A 19928-nucleotide genomic window follows, 5' to 3' on the forward strand; every position below is an offset into this window, starting at 1 on the left:
ACTCGTACCGGAGTGTCCAGCCGAGCGGCTGGGGCTGGGCCCGTACTGGAGTGTTCGGTCGAGCGGCTGGACCCGTACCGGAGTGTTCAGCCGAGTGGCTGGACCCGTACTGGAGTGTTCGGTCGAGCGGCTGGACCCGTGCCCGGATTGTTCGGTCGAGCGGCTGAACCCGTACTCGGAGTGTTCAGCCGAGCCGCTGGACCCGTATCCGGAGTGTTCGGTCGAGCGGCTGGGCCCGTACCCGGAGTGTTCAGCCGAGCCGCTGGACCCGTGCCCGGAGTGTTCGGTCCAGCGGCTGGACCCGTGCCCGGAGTGTTCAGCCGAGCCGCTGGATCCCTGCCTGGCGTGCTCGGTCGAGCGGCCGGAGTCATACCTGGGGTTTTCTGGCAGCGGTCGGCCGTCCAGCAGCCAGGTGATGTGTGGCGTGGGCGAGCCGCGGGCCGAACAGGACAGGCTCGTTGGCCGGCCACTGTCCGTCGTTTGCTTCATGAATGACGAGGTCAGCACGGGCGGCGTGTCTGCCGGCGGGGAACGACCCTCCAACTTCGTCTTACATCCACGGGACCGCATAAGGTAGCCCACACCAGCAAGACTATGAGGTGATGCTGCCTGCTATATGACAGATTTAAACTGCTGCGTTTTACTAACATTTCGACTGCTGCACGCTGTACCTCGGGAAGCTATCAGATAAATGAATGCCTACACAAAGTCCTTGACAACCAATCGTAAGGAGTCGCTTCTGTGGTCGCATCAAATCAGCCGCATTTCACTTGAAAGCGGCTTTCTGCATTTGGTTTGTTCCTGACAACAACAAAAATGGCATGAAGACCATTTGTTCCTCCGAGAGACATTTACTTTGCCATGTCTGACCTTCGTACTTATGACTACGTGGCAAAATATAAAAAGCTTGTCTGCAGTCATGTCACCCGCGATTCGTATGCCCCCTCCACACCCTCCCCCTCCCACCTCCTCCTGGAGATTCGTATGAACTCGGCGTGATGGTCGTGAACGCTGTTTTTAGAGTAGCGAGTCTGGTGTCTTCCGTCACGCAAATATGTTTGCTAACATCACACAGTTCATGCATGTACATAATGTATTTTTGGTCCAAACGGTTCCCACAAACCGCCTGTCCGAGCCCCACGGCTCTAACTCGGGGTACTCGCCCCTCCCCCCCCCCCCTTCGGCCGAGTGACCGCGGCTTACTTCCGACGCGAACGGCGGCCGTGGCCTGCGCCTCCTCGCGCAGCGCGCCGCTCTCGCCGTTCCCGACGAAGCACTGGTAGACGCCGGCATGCTCCGGTCGCAGACTCGGCACGCGCCAGACAGAGCGGTCCTCGCTGAGGCCGACGGTCAGCGGCCGCGTGTCCTTGAACCAGGTCACCGGGCCGTGCGGCCACCTGCAGGGCGAGATCACGCTGGGGTCAGCTGCAGCTCCTAGGCACTCAGTGGCATACACGCGTGCGGTGGCTGATGCAGGCTGCAGTCGGCAGGCGAGCTGGACCTCAAAAGGCGCGGCAAGATGTGACGCGTCTGGCTTATTCATTTATTGAGGTCGTATCGTTGAATACGTCACGATGCTATCATGGTAGTTAACACGATCAACATTGTATATCCCCATTGGATATATTTAGCCTCGAGTTTACGCGTAATTAAGTTGCAGAAGCGCGTGTCACCATTCGGGCACCCGCACATGGTGGATATTTTGGTCTGCTCAATGAGCCACATGTCGTCGATTTATGGTCCGTCACTCGATACCAGGCGTCAGCTCACCGCCTCCCGGTCACGACGTTTGCCTGTTTCCTCTACACATCGACGGAACGGCCGCATTGCCACCCCCGATCTCTGTGGAGGCACCTCCGCCGCGAAGTTAAGCTGGCGTCGCAGAACACTTGATTATCTAACCGTCCAACCCGCGACCATGGCCGCACACGGAGACGTGCCTGGCGCTGGCTGCTTAATGCCGAATGTCCCCCTCCCCCCATTCTCAACAGCTTGAAACCAACAAATAAATCGGTATTTGTGAAACGGAAGCGACAATGCCGGATAGCAGCACACCGGCGCAATAATAATTTTCTGACTCGCATGACATAACCACTCTCACTGATGAAGTCGAAAATTGCGATTTGCTTACAGGAAGATCCTTTTAATCTGCTCATTGATCTCAACTATGGGCCGTAATATAGCTGCATTTACATGCAGTAGGTTCAACGAGAGAGTCGGGTACATTTGAAATATCTATATGATGATGTACATAGACCAAGCAACGCCCGAGGTCAGGTCATGTACGCGGACTTGAACGCTCTTTTCCTCTCACGTTCACGTAAGCTCCGCCTTGCATTGTGCAAAATTTCAGTTCACTAAGTGCAAAGATGAAACAAAGTTTCAGCTATTATCATAACACGATAGAATGTCTACAGGTAAGTTTCAGAGACCAATGTCAATTTTGCTTAATCATGCATAGAACTGACGTGACGTGCACAATTGTAAGGACTTATCACGATTCCACATGACAGCTAACTTGGACTGCGTCTCATCAGGCAGAATCGGTCTCCAATCGGCATTCGTGAATATGAAATAGGATTCAAATCTAAAAACGGTCTCCTGCGTTTGATCGTATGACGTCGTTATGACGGGGCCTCAAATGGCCAGAGGCCTGCATTAACCTATGATGATCTGGTGATACAAACCCCAACTCGCCAGCGAGCAGAAGCCGCCATTGGGACATGCACGGCCATAGGCAAGTGTGGAGACCGGTCATTTGAACTTGACCTTTCATGCCCTGAACTTTGGATTCATCCAACTTCAATTCATAATGCCTTGCGAGCTTGCTGTAGACCAAAGCAAACACACATGAACATTGAACGAGCCCTGGAGACAGACATGGAATGCAACTATAATCTTCTGTCAATGCTGGAACGTCATTTTGATCTGACCTAGCATGACGCATGTATAGATCAAACAGATTTTTGACGTCATTTGCTTTGGAGCATGGTCAAACCGAAGGGGCGTGTAACGACCTCCTCGCAAATCGCGGAGGGGGAGGGGGCGGCTACAGGACCGCACTTTCACAATCCAGACGGTAGCTTCCAAGCGAAGGATCCTTACTGTTACTTCGACTGCACTGCGGGGCCGGTTTACAGTCTAGCCAAAACAGGCAGCAAGCATTGGGATCGATCTAAACGGCTGCATGCTTCAATAGCTTAATTGCAGGCCGCAGCTATCATCAACGGAATTTGTATCGCCCGCCAGGGCATTATTCATGCGTGGCAGCAGTAACTGGGCAAGATATATCGCCACAGCCGGCTGAAAAATCACCCTCCAACAGCTTGGATCGACAAAACGGACGATACTGACCATCGTCAACTCACTGTTGACATGAGAGACAACCGCGATGTAAATGAGCTCCGCAACGAATTGCATGCATTAAGATCACGTACCACACGCTCCCACATGTAAAGCATTGGCGACACTGCGGCAGAATATTCTAACCATTGGATTATATTAGGATTGACGGGTGGTCTTGTTCACATTCGCGCGGTATCACGCAAGTCCAACCCAATCATTCAATTCCCGGGCCCATTCCCAAGCGGTCGGCTGCGACCCTGCCGTTCGACTTCGCTTTGCTGTCCTCAGTGCTGCAGAAAAGTGCCAGGCTCGAAGCAGCGCGGATGGCGACTACAAAAGCAAGCATCTCAACGGCGCCCTGCGCGAAGTTCGATAGAAAAGGAACGCACTGTGAGCGTGAGTATGGCAAAGAGGTCAGGGGCTTCTGGTCCAGATGTCAGACATTTTCATTTCGGAGGCCAGGGGCTTGTCATGTGAAACGTCTGTTGTTCTCAAGTCGACGGTCCGTGGGTGTAAGTCGGGCGTCGGAAGTTATAGTCCACATATCAAGGTTCACAGGTCAGGGCTCAGGATTTTACAGGCGAGAGGCGAAAGGTCCGCAGGTCGTGGGTCAGACGTCTGTAGGCGGGAGGTCAAAACTGCACGGGTAAGATGTCTGGAGTTCACAGGCTAAGGATCTCGGTTCTCGCGCCAGAGTTCAGAGTTCAGGCTTCAGTTCAGACGTTCGTAGGAGATCTCAGTTCTCGCGGAGATCACTGGAGATCTCGGTTCTCGCGCCAGAGTCCAGAGTTCAGGCTTCAGTTCAGACGTTCGTAGGTCCCGGGTCGGAGGTTTACAAGCCAGAGGTCTGAGATTTGCACGCCAGAGGTCAGAGGTCAGAGATTCGCAGAGCAGTGGTCAGTTATCCGGGCTTAAAGGTCAGGGGTTCGCAGGACAGAACTCAGAGACTCGACGGTCAGAGATCAGAGGTTCGCATGTCAAAGGTCAGAGATAAGCGTGTCAAAGATTAGGTATTGGATGACCAGAGGTCAGTCGTTCCCAGACCGGAGGACGGAAGTTCTCAAGCCGGAAATCACGGCCGTCGGACTATTCGTTCGGGAACACATGGGGTTCCCAAACCGGACTGATCCCCCCGATCTGGCTCCAGTGGCTTATGAAATGGGGTGATCGCCGCTGGAGCGGGGACGTAAAGCCAGCCTGCCATGGAACATAACTCTAGATAAGTTCGGTCCTTAGCGCAGCTGCACCGTCCATTGATGGGAGCTGTCCCGGCACTACTCGGCGACTTAATGAAGCTCGACCTCTTCACTGGGTCAAATATCCGGTCTGCTGTACTTATCTAATTTAGGACCTCGTAAATTGCCTAATGAGCTGAGACGGCGACAGGGCAATTTTCTAAGCAGTGTAATCGTAAATTTCCCACAGGCAAGCATTTCCTGAAGTATTTGAGGAATTATGTTGCGATGTGTGGCAGGCCAGTGGCCAGCAGTTGCAGCTGCTCAAGGTCAGAAGAGGTCAGCAGTGCGCGGCGGGCCGTGCCGGGCATTACAGTAATAACCTCTTATTACACACTTATGCTGTTAAACAGAAATTTCACGGTTGGATGGTGCGGTCAGGGTTCACAGAACAAGCACTGATATGCGTTTTCTACATTGTCAGAAATCCATCCAGTCAAATAGCTTTGGACAAAATTAGTAAAATAACAGCAACTGTTCCCTCTTCACAATATTCTTACAGCTTGCCAGATGGACAGAACCACAACTTACAGCCCGTGCAATTTTGTACATCGGATTAACGAACAGTTTTGAAAGTTCATGAGGGTAAAATTTCTTCCCAGATAAAATGTGTCTGTTGATTGAGAGCTGGGAAATGAAGAAAAAGGGTTTGGTTTTATGGATTAGAGTCTTTCGACCAGCAATAATCATTGCAGGTCTAGACTATTGTACAGGTCAGGCAGCTTTTATAACGAGCTGCTTGCACAAAGCCGAAGCCATTCGCTTCTTAAATATAAAACACAAATAAATCTCCTTGGAACCGGGATTTGATCACAGGGGATCCTGTCAGCTCGGACAAAGCTCTTGAAAGCAGCCGTGTTTGAAATCCCCGTCCTTACCCGTGAACCGTGCAGATCAGCTCGGCTTCGGCGCCCACGTCGACGGTTGACCGAGCCGGCGTCAAGGTCACGTGCAGACCTGAGATGACCTTGACGTTGACCTTGATCTCCGTCGAGCCGTGCGCGTTAGTCGCGCGGCAGACATATGTGCCCGCTTCCCCCGGCCGCGCCGGCTTCAGGGTGAGCAAGGGCCCATGTTGAACGGCCAGTACCGAGCCGCGGTCCGTGGTTAGCTTCATCCACCTGTGGAAACGGAGCGGATGGAGAAGAAGGTCTCGACGCTGCTGGCTACTGGCGTGAGGCGCTTCATCTTTGTGCGCGTTCGGGTGGGGGGTCTAATTGACCCCTCGAGGCTTTTCCGAAATGGTTTCCGAACGGCGCGGCGTGGCCGCGCCAAATTTTGCATAGCTGTAAGCAACTGAATAGCGCATCGTGAGATGTACCTTTAAAGGTCGCTGACCAAAGGCACGTCAAAGTCAGTCCACGAATTCAGCGAAGTCAGTTTCTAGGGAATCGTTCAACCTGATGGAGTGTTAGACGAAGCCATACATCTGTGAAATACTTTCTTAGGCAGTACAATAATTAAATGACCAAATTCCATTGACATAGGGTCAGGTACAAAGGTCAGACCAAGGTCAAAACCAATTGTTTTATTACTCTAGGGCTTGCTTTATGAGGTAGTTTCTTGTGTTCATTTCGAAATGATTGATAACAGGGACCGCATAAGACATCTTCCATGAGCTTCTTAAAGGTTCTAATAGGTCACTGACGTAAAATGACCAAGGCCAATTTTTTTTCTCCTAAGGAACATAGTGCTTAGCGTAATCTTTGTCGCTTATTGGGATGCAAAACTCAAAGCAGTCTTCGATGATTCTGGTCACCATGACCATCTTAAGGTCATACAAGGTCACTGGCTCTAAGTAAGCAAGTGACCTTTTGCTTAGAACAGGTATCTAACAGGTTCTGGGGACACTTTGAAGAAAAACTCGGAGTTCGACCTTGTTTGAACTTATTTGACCCGAAGATCTTAACATAGCAACCTAAAACTTATGCCTAAGTGAGTTCACGTACCGGCCAAGACACCCTGTGAATTTGGTGTCTCCGGCCCTCTTAGTTCCTGAGATCCCAGGAGGGTCAAATTGACGCCCACCCAAGCGAAAGGTATCCAGCCGGCCACCCGGGCGCGTGATAAGGCGTGTTCGGGGAATCTTAATTGGACGAGCCATACAGGAAGTATGTTACGGGTCACGTGACAATGGTTATGTGTGGTGTGATGGGGACACGTGAAAGGCTCGATATGGTCCTCTGTGAACGTAAGGCACAATGCGTCACTGAAAACGAAACAGTACAATATTAACCTAGCGTTTTTTGTAACTCGCGGACAGGGGCTCGGGCTGAAATGAAGCCCTTCAATCAATCTAATGAAACCGTAATAAATGCATAGCATGGGGGCGTATGTCAAGTATTAGAGTTCAATCCATTTTTCTTAGTTTCAAAAGGAATGCACTATGTCCAGACTAGCCATACTGATATCGGATGCATGATGCGTGTTGTCAGTAGCTCGCCCCATTTTACCTGCACCGGTAGTCGGTGCCCATAGATAACGGTGACCTCCATCACATGTGCCACACATTCCGCCAATTCACAGCATTAAACATAGAGACAAGTATGCCCAACACATATGTAATATGTGTGTGTCCTTTAGAGGCATCATGCAAGTTCCCAGTTACTTATATAACGCATCACACAGAAATATGGAAAACAAGGGATATACGCATTTCTGCACCCTGTAGGTGTTATCTTGTTTTGATACACTATGACATGCGTGCACCGTACGGCAGGATCATTCGCCGTGAACAGCTGACACTGTTTATCATATTTTCAAAAAAAAACATTCATCGGCGTATTACATCTGTAAACTGTGATCCCGATCACCTTGCAGTGCCCTTGTCGCCGGGCGATTTATGCCAACTGGGATCATCGCTTTGTCATAGTCGCGTTCCTCAAGTAAATGCTGTTTTTCTTTACCAGGTCATATTGTTTACTATATTCATTTTAGTGACCTTCAGTATTGTGATGTTGGCCAGTCTAGGTTGCGACATCACAATATCCTGACTAAAACGACTGAACACTATCTGCGCGTGCATGTCCTATGCAGTGCTCTCTCGGCGAGCTCCCCCCCCTCCCCCTCCCCCCCCCCCCCCAGCGCTATGATTTATGCCCCCGCTCTGATATATGCTCTCTGCACGCTGTAATACATGCCCCTCCTCCTCACTGTACTACATGGTCTGCCCTCCTCGACCGCTGTGATACATGCCCCCGTTGTGATGCAAGCCACCTCCCCGCAGTGATACCTGCCCCCCCCCCCCTCCCCCCGCTGAGACACATGCCCCCTCGCTCTGATGCATGCCACCCGCTGTGAAACATCCCTCACGCTGTGATACATGGTCTACCCTCCCCGACCGCCGTGATGCATGCCCCCCCCTCCCCCCCCCCCCCCCTGCTGTGATACATGCCCTCCGCTGTGATACACACCCTCTCTGCGATACATACCCCCTCCCCCCGCTGTGATGCACGGTACACCCTGTCCCACCGCTCTCTGTCTCTCCGGACGCTTCAAATTGTAGGGAGCCCGATCTGCATAAGCCCACTTTGCACTCTCTAGACACAGCCGTAGCCAATTAACGCGAGACGGCAAACACTACCGCCGACGACGGCTGGTCTTTTCCGCTGGTGCTTATCCGTCTCGCCTCCTGCTGCCTCGCCCGGCGCCCCTGCTGACTCCAGCGGCGCCTCGCCTCTTGGTCCTCCGTCCGGCACCCCTGCTGACTCCAGCGGCGCCTCGCCTCTTGCTCCTCCGTCTGGCACCCCTGGTGACTCCAACGGCGCCACGCCTCCCGCTGCCTTGCCCGGCGCCCTTGCTGACTCCGGCGGCGCCTCGCAGCTTGCTCCTCCGTCCGGCACCCCTGATGACTCCAGCGACGCCTCGCCTCCCGCTGCCTCGCCCGGTGCCCCTACTGACTCCGGTGGCGCCTCGCCTCCCGCTGCCCCGCACGGCGTTCCTGGTTGCCCACGATCACAGGACATCGGCACAATCAGGAGCCGGGCATCAACCGGTCAGGGATCAGCTGTCCGGACGATCAAGAGATGGGGAGCTGACAGACCAGTGAGGGGGAGATGAGCGATGGGAGATTGACAGATCAAGGGCAGGGCACTGTCAGATCAGTGACAGAAGACCGGGGATTCAGAAAAAGGAGATCGATAATTAGGGCCAGAAAACCAGGAGACTGGAGGAATGAGACCAGCAGATCAGGAGACAAAGGCCGACAGGTCAGTGGCGGGATACTGACGATATTGATGGTGTTACCATAGTAGCCAAACACATCAACGAGTTTGCCCAGCGGAGGCGACAGAGGTTTCGAGCATTTGGGAAAATAAGTGCAAAACCTGCTGCGCATCACCCCCGATGGCCTGGAGCTCATTACTGGCCAGGCAGGGACCGAAGTGACTGCCAGTCTTCATCTGTGGCGGTCCGCTGGCTCAGCCAGTCATCAGGTCGTCAGCCGTCAACTCCCAAACGGCGCTGTCGGCCCCGTTTCGGCTTCTCACCTCCGGCCTGAAGGTCACAATATCGGTCCGTCTGACCGAGGAGATAAGATGATGGGGAACGGGGGAAGGGGTAAGAGGACATGTGGGTACCTGCTAACCATAGCTCGGGGACGGTCGAGCCGGCGCCAGATGGGCCCCTGGGCGCCGCTGCGCCGCTGCCTGACGACAGTACAGCTCCTGTGAGGCGCTCCTGGCTCCGCTGTCAGCTGAATGGCTCCAGTAATGCCCTCCGCACCGTATTTCTTCCTATGCGTAGAGCGCCGTGCAGAAAACACGGAGTGTTCGTATAGCATTTCTTGGCTTGCAAATATCTGCGAGCGCAAAGCTTTCCGTATGGCTTGCATTGACGGTATTAGGTGACGTTGACGGCATTGGTTTGAGGGCACCTACTAACCATAGCTTGTTGCGTATGCCCTGAAGCAACCACCAAGGTCGTACCGGCCAGTTTAGCGAATTATTTTGACTTTGCAAAAACAAACAAATGCGTGCGGAGGTTTGCATACCGAAATTTGTGAAACAAAATATGATGGGTATCTTTATCTACAAAGTTCACTACAAAACAATGCAATAATTTATCAATTTGATTTCTTTATAAAGTTTTGCACGCATAGCAATGCGGTATGAGCAAATGCAACAGGAAGTTGTGTACAGTAGTTCAGTCGATGACGGCAAATGGCCGGGAGGGAGATTCCCTAGGGAGGGATACTTGGACCACTGAAAAAGGAACGGGTTGATTGCAGGTTGAAATAATAAACAATGACTGGGAAATCATTATCATTCGTTGAGTTGTCTTACTCCAAACATAACAGCTCTAGATGTTTGTAATGTTTATAAATAATAGCATTAGCATTTCAGCTTGTTATTGAGAAAAGACAGTCGTAATAACCTTATTCCTCGAATAAAAGCCAGGGTATATACAACATATACATGGGTTACATATACATATACATGAACAACATATACATGAACATAACATGGGTTGATTTTTTTTAAAATGCCTTTAACAAAACAATTGCAAAAGTGAAGTTAAAATCAAGGCAGCTCTGAATTCACTTCTGCCATTGCTTCGATAAAGACATGTTGCCGAAATATCAGCCCATCTATGTTTCCATTCTCCTGGCTTTTCTCTGAGGAATAATGCTATCACTATTGTTTTATCTATTTGAATAATGTTCCTCGCAAATGCACTGAGCAACGCACTCAATTTTGTTTATTACGAACTATGCCGTAAACGTGTTCAGATAAATTACTGAGAGGGCAAAGTCAGGATCACAGATCGTGCCAGCTTAACGTTTTAAGCGGGCACTGGTTGCAAACCCCAGGGTTCTTGACCATGGGACATCTCAATCAGTGCTATTACGTTAAACAACTAGATACGAGGGTTCCTGATGCTCCGCGCAGTCAGCAAAACAGTCGTTCGTGCTGAATGTTCCCTCCCCTCCCACCTCTTGCATGGGGAAACTCAACACCTTAGAGTGATGCACATTGATATCTGGTTTGGGCTGAAATCGTCATGTTGAGTTGAGAGAGGGCGCGCAGTTCACAGCTCTGTCCTTATTAAAATCTAGAGCCCTCTGGTTTCTGAGCTGCACGCCCGTGAAGATGTGCTGACTATCGCGTGCATGCCACAGCTCCCGACAAGTTTTAAGCACTAAGAGTAAGTGGCAATTTCGCGCGGCTAGTTTGGCAGTACTTCAATGTCATGTAAATGTTCCATGACGCAAACAATGGCGTACTGAGGAGCTTATATACTAAATAGAGAAACTGTGTTGCATTGAGCAGTTTGTCTGGTTCAACGTACACCTATGGCTATAAATGAATTTATGTTATCATATATCATGCTTGCTTCAACATCTTCAAATGTGGAGCATTCCCTTTGAGCAGCAATCGAGCCTCTGTGATGACGTGCTTCAAAGAGATGTGTCTGCTACTGAAGGTGAAAAACGAGCGGCGAGCTGACCGGCGTGCAGCCCGCGGCGTCTACAGACCACCGTAATCATACGGGCTCGTGCTCTGGTGCTCCGCGAGCGTGCGTCTGACGTAACTACGGACACAGGCCGTAAGCTTCTGTCTGAACGTGAGCATGAGCCCGGATTAGGTTGGTTGAGACAAGCAATGCTCATTGACACGTAATTCACTCTTATTATGATTGCAGATTGGTTGCATCAAGTACATTAGCACACGACCAGTTGGCCGACTGTTAAACGACGCCGCTCGGTTGGGGAGGGGTGGAACATTCACCTCCTAAGATCTCAAAAACTCACGCCTGACCCAAGGCCAAAGGAAGTAATCGTAACCCTTAGTTTCATTTCCTTGTCAAGAAAAACCGTCTCAAAAAATGAATGTCTTTTCCACCACTCCGTTATCGCACCATATTGAACGGTTCCCTAGGAATTGTCTCCGCTGGCAGCCATGTCTTGCTCTTAACCTGTCACAGGTCAACGAACTTACAAGGTACATCCAATTTAATACAACAGATTGGCTTTTTCATTGCCTACAGCTATACTGGATTGGGTGCGGCTATCCTGCACCACTCGGAAGTTATTTTGGAAAACTTTCGGGGAACAGACTAGCCCTCAACTGAGTGCTTGTTAAAAGCATAAAAGCATTCGCAACATGCTAGACACTGTTGTTTGCTGCTAATACAATTCTGAAGATAACTATCTCAGCACTATTTTACTGGCATGCTCTTCATTGCACCATTCGTTTTTTTTCGATAGGAAATAATACACGATGTTTTCATCTTTGCTTTGTCTGACCGCAGGTCATATTTTTATATATAATTATATTTATAACTATTATAATTTATTATTTTATTTTATTTCATCATCATATCATTATTAGATGTTATATTTATGTACATCGTTCAAATATGTATTACATATATTATATATCGCTATATATTATTATCATATATATTAACATTATTATACTAATAAAACAAACAAATTTAAAATAATAAATTTGTCTGATCGCAGCATACTCAAACTGACTTCAAGGTTCCTCCTTGCCCCTCATTAGCGCTATGCAACGTTGCCTTCCATTTCCTAGCGGGAAGTGTCGCGAATTCTGTTATGATCGTAAGTGGTAATTAGTTGTTTAATGCACGGGGAGGTACTATACTTCACAGAGGATCTACCGAAAACACTCACGGGGACCTGATAATGGGCGGTGGGTAGTTGGATTGTTCGTGTGGTTAAGAAAAGGATTAGCGGCAGTCCACAGCCCCAGGGCGATCGGCGATCCCCCAGCGGGCGCTGCACGTACCGTACTTCGGCGACGGGCTGTGACGTCACGACACATGGCACGATCAGGGTGTCGCCCTCCCGGACGACCTCCTCTCTCCGGAGAACGGTCACCTCGGGGGCGTCGGGCGTCGCCGGCTCTGCAACCGCCGACACAGCCGAGGTCAGCGCCGCAGCCGGGGTCGGCCATGTGGCCCGTCACGCTATGCATCGTTCCTTTCGCAGCTGGCTGCGGTATGTCAGCGGATAGGCAATGTGCTCCAGCTCATTTGCGCGGTGCGTGTTCGGTTCGCCAGAAGTATTCAGCACTTGCGATGCGCATCCTGGTGCATGCCTTTACATATGCTATAAATAACTTAAACGCAACTTTTTCACTGATAATGCAACTAATTTCAGATAAGGTTATTTGTTCGTGTACCAAGCTACGGCACAAGCGGGTATCGCTACCGCACGGCAATTGCCTGTCGCGGCAAAGTACACGGACTTTGCCAAAATAACCTTTCTACCTGTCTGGTTTCCGGAGATGCCGTCAGGTCTGATAGGCTCTGCAATGAACTGGTAGCTAGTGAGGGATGATGAACTGACGGCTGGTGAGGGATGATGAACTGGCGGCTGGTGAGGGATGATGATCTGGTGGCTGGTGAGGGATGATGAACTGGTGAGCGACGATGAACTGGCGGCTAGTGAGAGATCATGAACTGGCGGTTGGTGGGGGATGATGAACTGGCGGCTGGTGAGGGATGATGAACTGGCGGCTGGAGAGAGATCATGAACTGGTGAGGGATGATGAACTGGTGCCTGGTGAGCGACGATGCACTGGCGGCTGGTGAGAGATCATGAACTGGCGGTTGGTGGGGGATGATGAACTGGCGGCTGGTGAGGGATGATGAACTGGCGGCTGGAGAGAGATCATGAACTGGTGAGGGATGATGAACTGGCGGCTGGAGGGAGATCATGAACTGGTGGGGGATGATGGTGGCAGAGATTGGCGTCCCAGCGACACGAAGGGGTAAGCGTCGCGCAGTGCTGAATAATCCGCAGACAACGATGACTGCAGATAGCGATCCCAAGCTCTAAATAGCATATTCATCCGCCGATTGTCCAAAAACATTAGACCATAGAGGTTAACTTTGTGCGTGCTTCTTTCTATCCCTATGCACGTCGTCTAGAGCCTCCTCGATAACGCCTGCCACAGAATTAACTCGCTCCGTTGCTTTAGCATTGCTGAAATGAGGTGGCGGGTGACGAGTCGAAAGTGAAATGTGCAGAACCGTCACTAAATTCCGGCGCAAAACAGCAAACGCAAACAAACGCGGATGAGCACTGTAAGAGCCATTGTCAGCAAAAGTGTGTAATAGTATTCAATTTCGGACCATTTCAGGGGCACAATATTCCTTTTGGTGATATTTGGCACGTTGTATATGACCTCCAACAGTCTATGACAGCGGCGTGATGTTGACAAATACGTTGAGGGGAGGGCCGAACAGTGAAAAATGACACCTGAACCCCGAAATACGCCAACAACCGGATTTTTACACGCAACTTGGGTAAGCTGAAGGCTTCTTTCCCCCAACTAAATAGGACACTACACACCTGGTCTGCAATGTTTCTGCTTTCCTTGTTTGCATTTGACACGTTGACCCACTAAACGCGGATAATGTTCTTGCTGGATTCGGTAAATCGATGGGAACACAATGCCGTTTTGTCCCGGAGCTGTTAATCTGCTGCCATGCGGCAATGACAACATCATTTGAAGCTTTCGTGCGATGCTATTAGTACACTGTTAACTCTGTCAGCATTGTTTTGAAGCGTTTTTTTCAGATTTGACCTGGCGTTACCTTGATTTTGAATAATACTTGCATCACTACTGACGCAACAGTAATTTCGGCGCATAATATAAGATGTTAATGTATTCCAGGTGGTAAACGCAAGTGGTTATTGTCAATCATATCAGTTCAATCGAAGTGTCTGCAAGATTTCACCTTGCTTTGGCACTGGCACGACTGGTCTTTGTTCACGTCATGGGCATTGATGGTGTGCATTATATAGGCCTTTCCCATAGAACCACCCTGCAAAATTATTTCTTGGTTCAGAGTACCACGAATACATCAAAGAGCACAGATTTTCCACCTTTCCACCGTGTGGACACTTGCCACGATACAAAAGTCGGTGACCGGAGACGGTAAAGAACGGAAATGTACTGGTTTGGCATAACTAAGTGCGACGGCGACCTAAGCAGAATCTAACCAGCTACGAAAAGTTGGACAGTTCTGGAAATACCGTCGAAGAAACGAAAGGAGTTTACACCGTCCCGAGAGCAATTTGTCTCCTACACATATGGTTAAGAGGTTGAGCTCACTAAGGACGTTTTCAAATGCTACTTGAAGCAAAACCAGCGGAAAATATTGGGTAACAAAACAGGTTCTGAACCTCGATGATCTCTTAAGCCACCAATACTGTCATTCCCTCTATTTTCAGTTTTCTGCCGCCAGGCGATAAGGTGCCACCGTTACGTGAGCACCACCAGGTGTAAATGAGGCATGGCATATGGCATACTCGCCTCCACTTGTCCCGTTTCCAAATGAAAATATTCGCAACATTATTACGACGTAAGACAGGTCCTGTTAAAAATAAAATGTCACACGAAGTATAATGGACAAGTACACTTTTGCAGACATGAAGCTCACAACCGATTTGTTTGATGGACGTCACCGCTACACATCATAACCGGATGGGGCTCCTGTCCGGAGAGTTCCGTTTCCGGCGCAAATCGCCTCGGTAACCGGACACGGCCGCGGCGTCGCGGCTCGGTAATGTGCGGCGGTTTCTTGCGTGTCGACGGCCATTAGCCGAGGGAAAGGCCCCTCCGACGACACCTACCCGCGAAGCACGACCCACGGAAACGCCGGTGACAATTGCCAGCTTGTTTGGACGAGTTTTTCTAATCGTCCAATTCGCGTATCACGTCCAAATGGCATAGATACGGTCATGGTGATGATCGGCCACAAACAATGGCGGACCTGTCCCTGAACCCACAGAAGAAATCTCAGATTTCACACGTGAATTAAGTCCACAAATTTGAATTAAAGCCCGAACTTATAAGCCATCGTTCGACAACATAAGCAGAAAAACCCTTGATTTCAAAGGACCCCTTCGCAAAAATCCAGAAAAGATTCAGACTGCTAAAGACTTGGCAAAGTTTGAAAATGAAATTCTAACCTCAGAAGATCCTTTGACAAAGTTTCAGAAGGGGTCATGTGTAATGTATCATATAAGATCCAATGGTTGTGAATGAAAATATCGGGCTCAGGATTTATTACTGAAGTCTACAACACAGCAAATGACTCTTGGCCTAATGTATTTCACCAGTCTGAGCAGCCAAGCTGTGGCATTGTCACACATGCAAACATTTTCAGGCTAGGCATGCTACACTTTTGGAGGCCATCAAATCGAAAAATGTTGTTTATATGCATTTAAATACGCGTTTTAAAAAAAAATAAGAAGGAATTCATCGAGCATGACTAAACTCATTAATTTCGGAAAAGCAAACAACCGTAGTTGGGGTGTATACACGTAGTGTCCTCTAGGGTGACATACCACCTCTTTGCTGCACTTATCACATGTATGAAAAGGTGCGTGAAAATGTGTTAACATGCTGATGATATACGATTCGGGGTGGACCAGCAAATTTAAATGAATCGAAAAAATGTGATGTTTTACCTCAAGGGGACAAACTTGCATGCGGCTGTGGCGGACTAACCTGGGATATAAGTGGACTTTTTGTGCCCCTTCCCTCCCCCGGGATAGCAAATTTCAGTGTACGCTCCTGATCCTGGTAATAAGCAACAGCGAAATTTTGATGAAGTTAGGTGGATGTCGATTATAACAGAGTCATGGGCGGAGCCACACGGAGTCAAACAGAAGCAACTGGACACGCCCCACCCCCACCCCTCCCCCGCCAAAATGATCAAAGTTGGACAAAAAAATGAAACATTTAGAAACTTTAAAATAGAACGTCTCTCTCCCGCAGGAGCAGCTACTTCAAATACAAATTCTGAGTTGTTCACAAGGATTTCGAAAAAACTGATATTAGATATCAAACGGTACGCGTTTGATCTAGTAATAAAAGAAAAGTACAAAAAACTGGCATGCCACCTTTAACTGGTATTTGGTACATATGGGCATTGCATGGTAGTAATTGACATACAATTCCAAAAGTCATCCCATTGTACTGGAACAACGTTCTATCCCCCAACATGATGCACAAGTAATTCTGAAAGGAACAGCACCCACTAAACATGGAGATGATGAAAATGCCAACCGGTATGGATAAAAATAGTGCCAAAGCCTCAAAATAACCCAAAATTAAGCAGTAGAACACAGTTTATAACTAATCTGGCTCTCGTCTTCTACATGGCTGGACTTTTGGGATCAAAAGCTAATAATTTCGTGCTGCGTAAGCCCTGGCCCAGTATCTGATCTTCAAGTTCTAGGTCAACGGCTGAATGTTGCGGCGGAAGTTCAGAGCGCAGAAACGCTGGACACGGTCCACCCCACCCGCTGTCATCGCCTGGTCTTGAGCGTTGCCGGTGCTGCTGGCCGTAGGCCGTCCCAGTCAGGGGTATACAGTGGGCACCTGAAGTGACTCGAGCAGTTTCATCGTTACATGAGAGGGAATCGAAAGGCAGGCGCTCTATACAGTGAGCCACCGAACGAACCGGTTCACACTTTATGCGACATAGATAAGACAGTAGTGTTAGCCTTATTCCTCGGGAAAAAATAAGGAGAATAGAGATAAAGTTAGGTTGATATTTCGTCAGCATGCCTTTCTCGAAACAACAGCAGAAGTGAATTGAAAATTGCCTGCCGATGATCCTACCCTATTTTTCAGGTTGTTTTTGAAAGAGCAGGCCACAGTTTTTTTCTGGATACCAATATTCAGGGGCTTAAACAAAGAGCAATTGTCAGCCATTACCAGGATACAGTGCCTGTCTAAGAATTAGAATGCCCGGACATACGTGTACATGCAAATGAACTCAAGCAAATAGGCATCACGCATCACGCTTCATTCGGACATGAAAGCGAGCTGAACTAAACAGGCATCACGCATCGCGCATCAATTATGCATGCAAACTATTTCCATTGAACAGGCATCGCACATCACGCGACAGGCATCACTTACGTATGTAAACGATTTTAAGCTAGCACAATTCACACATAGAGGCACAGTATCACGTCCGCATAATTGGCCATGATGAGCCCTGTACGTTAAGATTTGGTCCGCCTGTGCCGACAGGTCGCCTGGTCCAGTAATGCTCCTCGCTAATGCACTGAACATCTTTATGTGACATGACCAATCGTCACGGATTGGAAATTACACCGACCTCAGGGGAATATGCGATTATTTTTTCCTGCTGAAGACTTCTCCCCGGTTCTCTCTAGATCTTCCCAGTGTCCAAGAAGAACGGAACGAGTAGCCGCGCAAACAGGACGCTTAAACCCTGTTTTGCTTTCCACGTAAGCTGATCTGTGTTTGGATTTTACTTGAGTCACAGCTAAACCCAACCGAGTAGCACCTGGATTTACGCAGTGGAAGTCACGCCATCCCGTTTATAGCAAAACAGATCAGCTTGGTCTAAGTTGGTGTTCGGTCCTACATCGACATGATCCAGGACTTAACACGCCGTCCGATGGTACATCATAACCACAAGCGCTGGCACTAAACTGACACTATGGAAGCATGGACACAGTCAGTCCAACCGGCGTCCACCACCGACTCAGCAGAAACGCCCGTTCCCGAGCGAAGAGTGGAGGCTTGTCCGATTTCACAGAGTGAGGGCGGACCTTCAGAGTGAGGGCGGACCTTCAGAGTGAGGGCGGACCTTCAGAGTGAGGGCGGACCTTCAGGCGGGGAGTCTGGCGCAACTGGGATTCGAACCACGACCCCACGATTGAGCCCCAGGTGCTAACCTTTCGGCCGTCACGTCCCCGTGCTGTGCGTCAGTAGAATCATGACACCGCTGACAGCTTTCCTCCATGGTCTTTTGATCGATAGGACAAAACAACTAAACAGAAGCTCAGATAGTCAAGAGCGCACCGGCATGGTGATCAAAATCCTGTGCAGCTAAACCGTGAACAGTGTAAGTGTTTTTTTGTCATTTAATCATTTGTTGATAAGGTCTGTTCTATAATAGGTAATATGACATGTTGACAGTTGACAGGTCTGTCGGCTGATGGACAGTCCAACGGTGTTCGGGTTGTAACAGCCCCGAATGCATGCATCCAGCAGACGCTAGCCGTGCACTGTCGATATTGCCTGTTAGGCACAGGTGGCCACAGGCTAACAGGCGTCAGCTAACAAAATGGCATCGGAGGAATGTTGTCTGCCTGCACTCGAGACATCACTGCAGCGCGCTGCACTCTCATCACCGATCCCCCAGGGGCTTCCTGCAATTAAAGCCCGGCTAGTTTCGTGCATTGAATATCTTGAGCCGCAGGCAGACCGTGCCGCGCGCGAGCTCAACTCCCCTGTAGGATACAACGGAGTCGCCCAGCGGAGTTCGTTGCAAACCGGCGGCACGCGGACGCCTCGAGAGAGGTAACGGGGTGCAGGTCATGGCCACGTGCTCCATTAGTGGTGGTGACTGATATGTGTGCAACTCTTTTTCCACTGCAGCTAGCCTAAAGTGGTGAAATGCGTGCAAATGACTTATTGAGGTCAATAACTGATGAATATATAGAGGTCAATATAAATAAATACACCAATATTCATAATTCGTCAGCAACTATCGATTTGGAGCTGTCTAATGTCATCAGTTATAGTGGCAGGAATATTTCCCTCCAAGCGAATTTGTTAGTTTGGATTTTGTTCAGCCGGGTACTTGGACCGCTTTTGAAGGTAAAGCAAATGGCTTCCTGTGCTACAAATGAATCAAACTCTGATTGTAAACAAAGCCGTCAGTCACGTTCCGCGCCGTTCTCAGCGCTGCTTACCATGCTGGAGAACCTTGGCAGCGTTGGCGCTTAGCTTTGTTTGACCAGTCACCGTGTTGACCACGCGGCAGCGGAACGTGTGTCCCTCGTCGATATCGAATGACTGCAACAACAGCTCGCCGCTGGGCAGCATGACGTACTTCCCATCTGCGGAAACAAAGCTCAGTTAATACGCTGGAAAATGGTGCGATGTGTGGGATCGCCTGACCTCTTCAGTGAGTGATGTCCGTGTATTTCGAAACGCTATAGCTGCCAACTAACTAGCGGAAAATGGCTCCCAGCCACTCCGGCGGCGCTTCATAAGCTGGTCTGTCGCCAACCTGTTTATAAAATTGCTGGCTCGGTTGTCACTCCGCTGTCGACGGCCTCAGGCGGCGCGTCACCAAGGCTCAGCCACGCGCCAGTTCCTCGACCGAGCCCAGCGGCAGTCTGACAGTGTGACGGTCTCTCCATCGGTCTCACAGCAGCCTGACAGTGTGACGGTCATGTGCCAGTCTCCCCGACCAGCCACCCAGGCGGCCTGACAGTGGACAGTCTGTTTCTAGACTCTGAACGACTTCTGACCGCGTGACCACTGCGCCCGATAACCAGCGTTCTCGGATCTCTGACTGCGACGACTCCGC

The 19928-nt window shown here is 49.7% G+C and overlaps 1 protein-coding gene across 1 annotated transcript in view; it reads right to left on the minus strand.

Moving 5' to 3' along the window:
- Positions 1-19928, minus strand: part of LOC119107246 (Down syndrome cell adhesion molecule-like protein Dscam2) — a 170112-nt gene that overhangs the window by 84052 nt on the left and 66132 nt on the right. The window contains exons 8-12 of the mRNA XM_037230662.1: positions 19306-19452; positions 12335-12452; positions 5459-5701; positions 1204-1397; positions 374-518 (exon numbers count right to left, since the gene is read on the minus strand). Coding sequence (XP_037086557.1) covers positions 374-518; positions 1204-1397; positions 5459-5701; positions 12335-12452; positions 19306-19452 — 847 coding nt within the window. The remainder of the gene's footprint in view (positions 1-373; positions 519-1203; positions 1398-5458; positions 5702-12334; positions 12453-19305; positions 19453-19928) is intronic.

This window comes from Pollicipes pollicipes, unplaced genomic scaffold (assembly GCF_011947565.3).
Source record: "Pollicipes pollicipes isolate AB1234 unplaced genomic scaffold, Ppol_2.1 Scaffold_6686;HRSCAF=7923_pilon_pilon_pilon, whole genome shotgun sequence".
NCBI classification, from domain to species: Eukaryota; Metazoa; Arthropoda; class Thecostraca; order Pollicipedomorpha; family Pollicipedidae; genus Pollicipes; species Pollicipes pollicipes.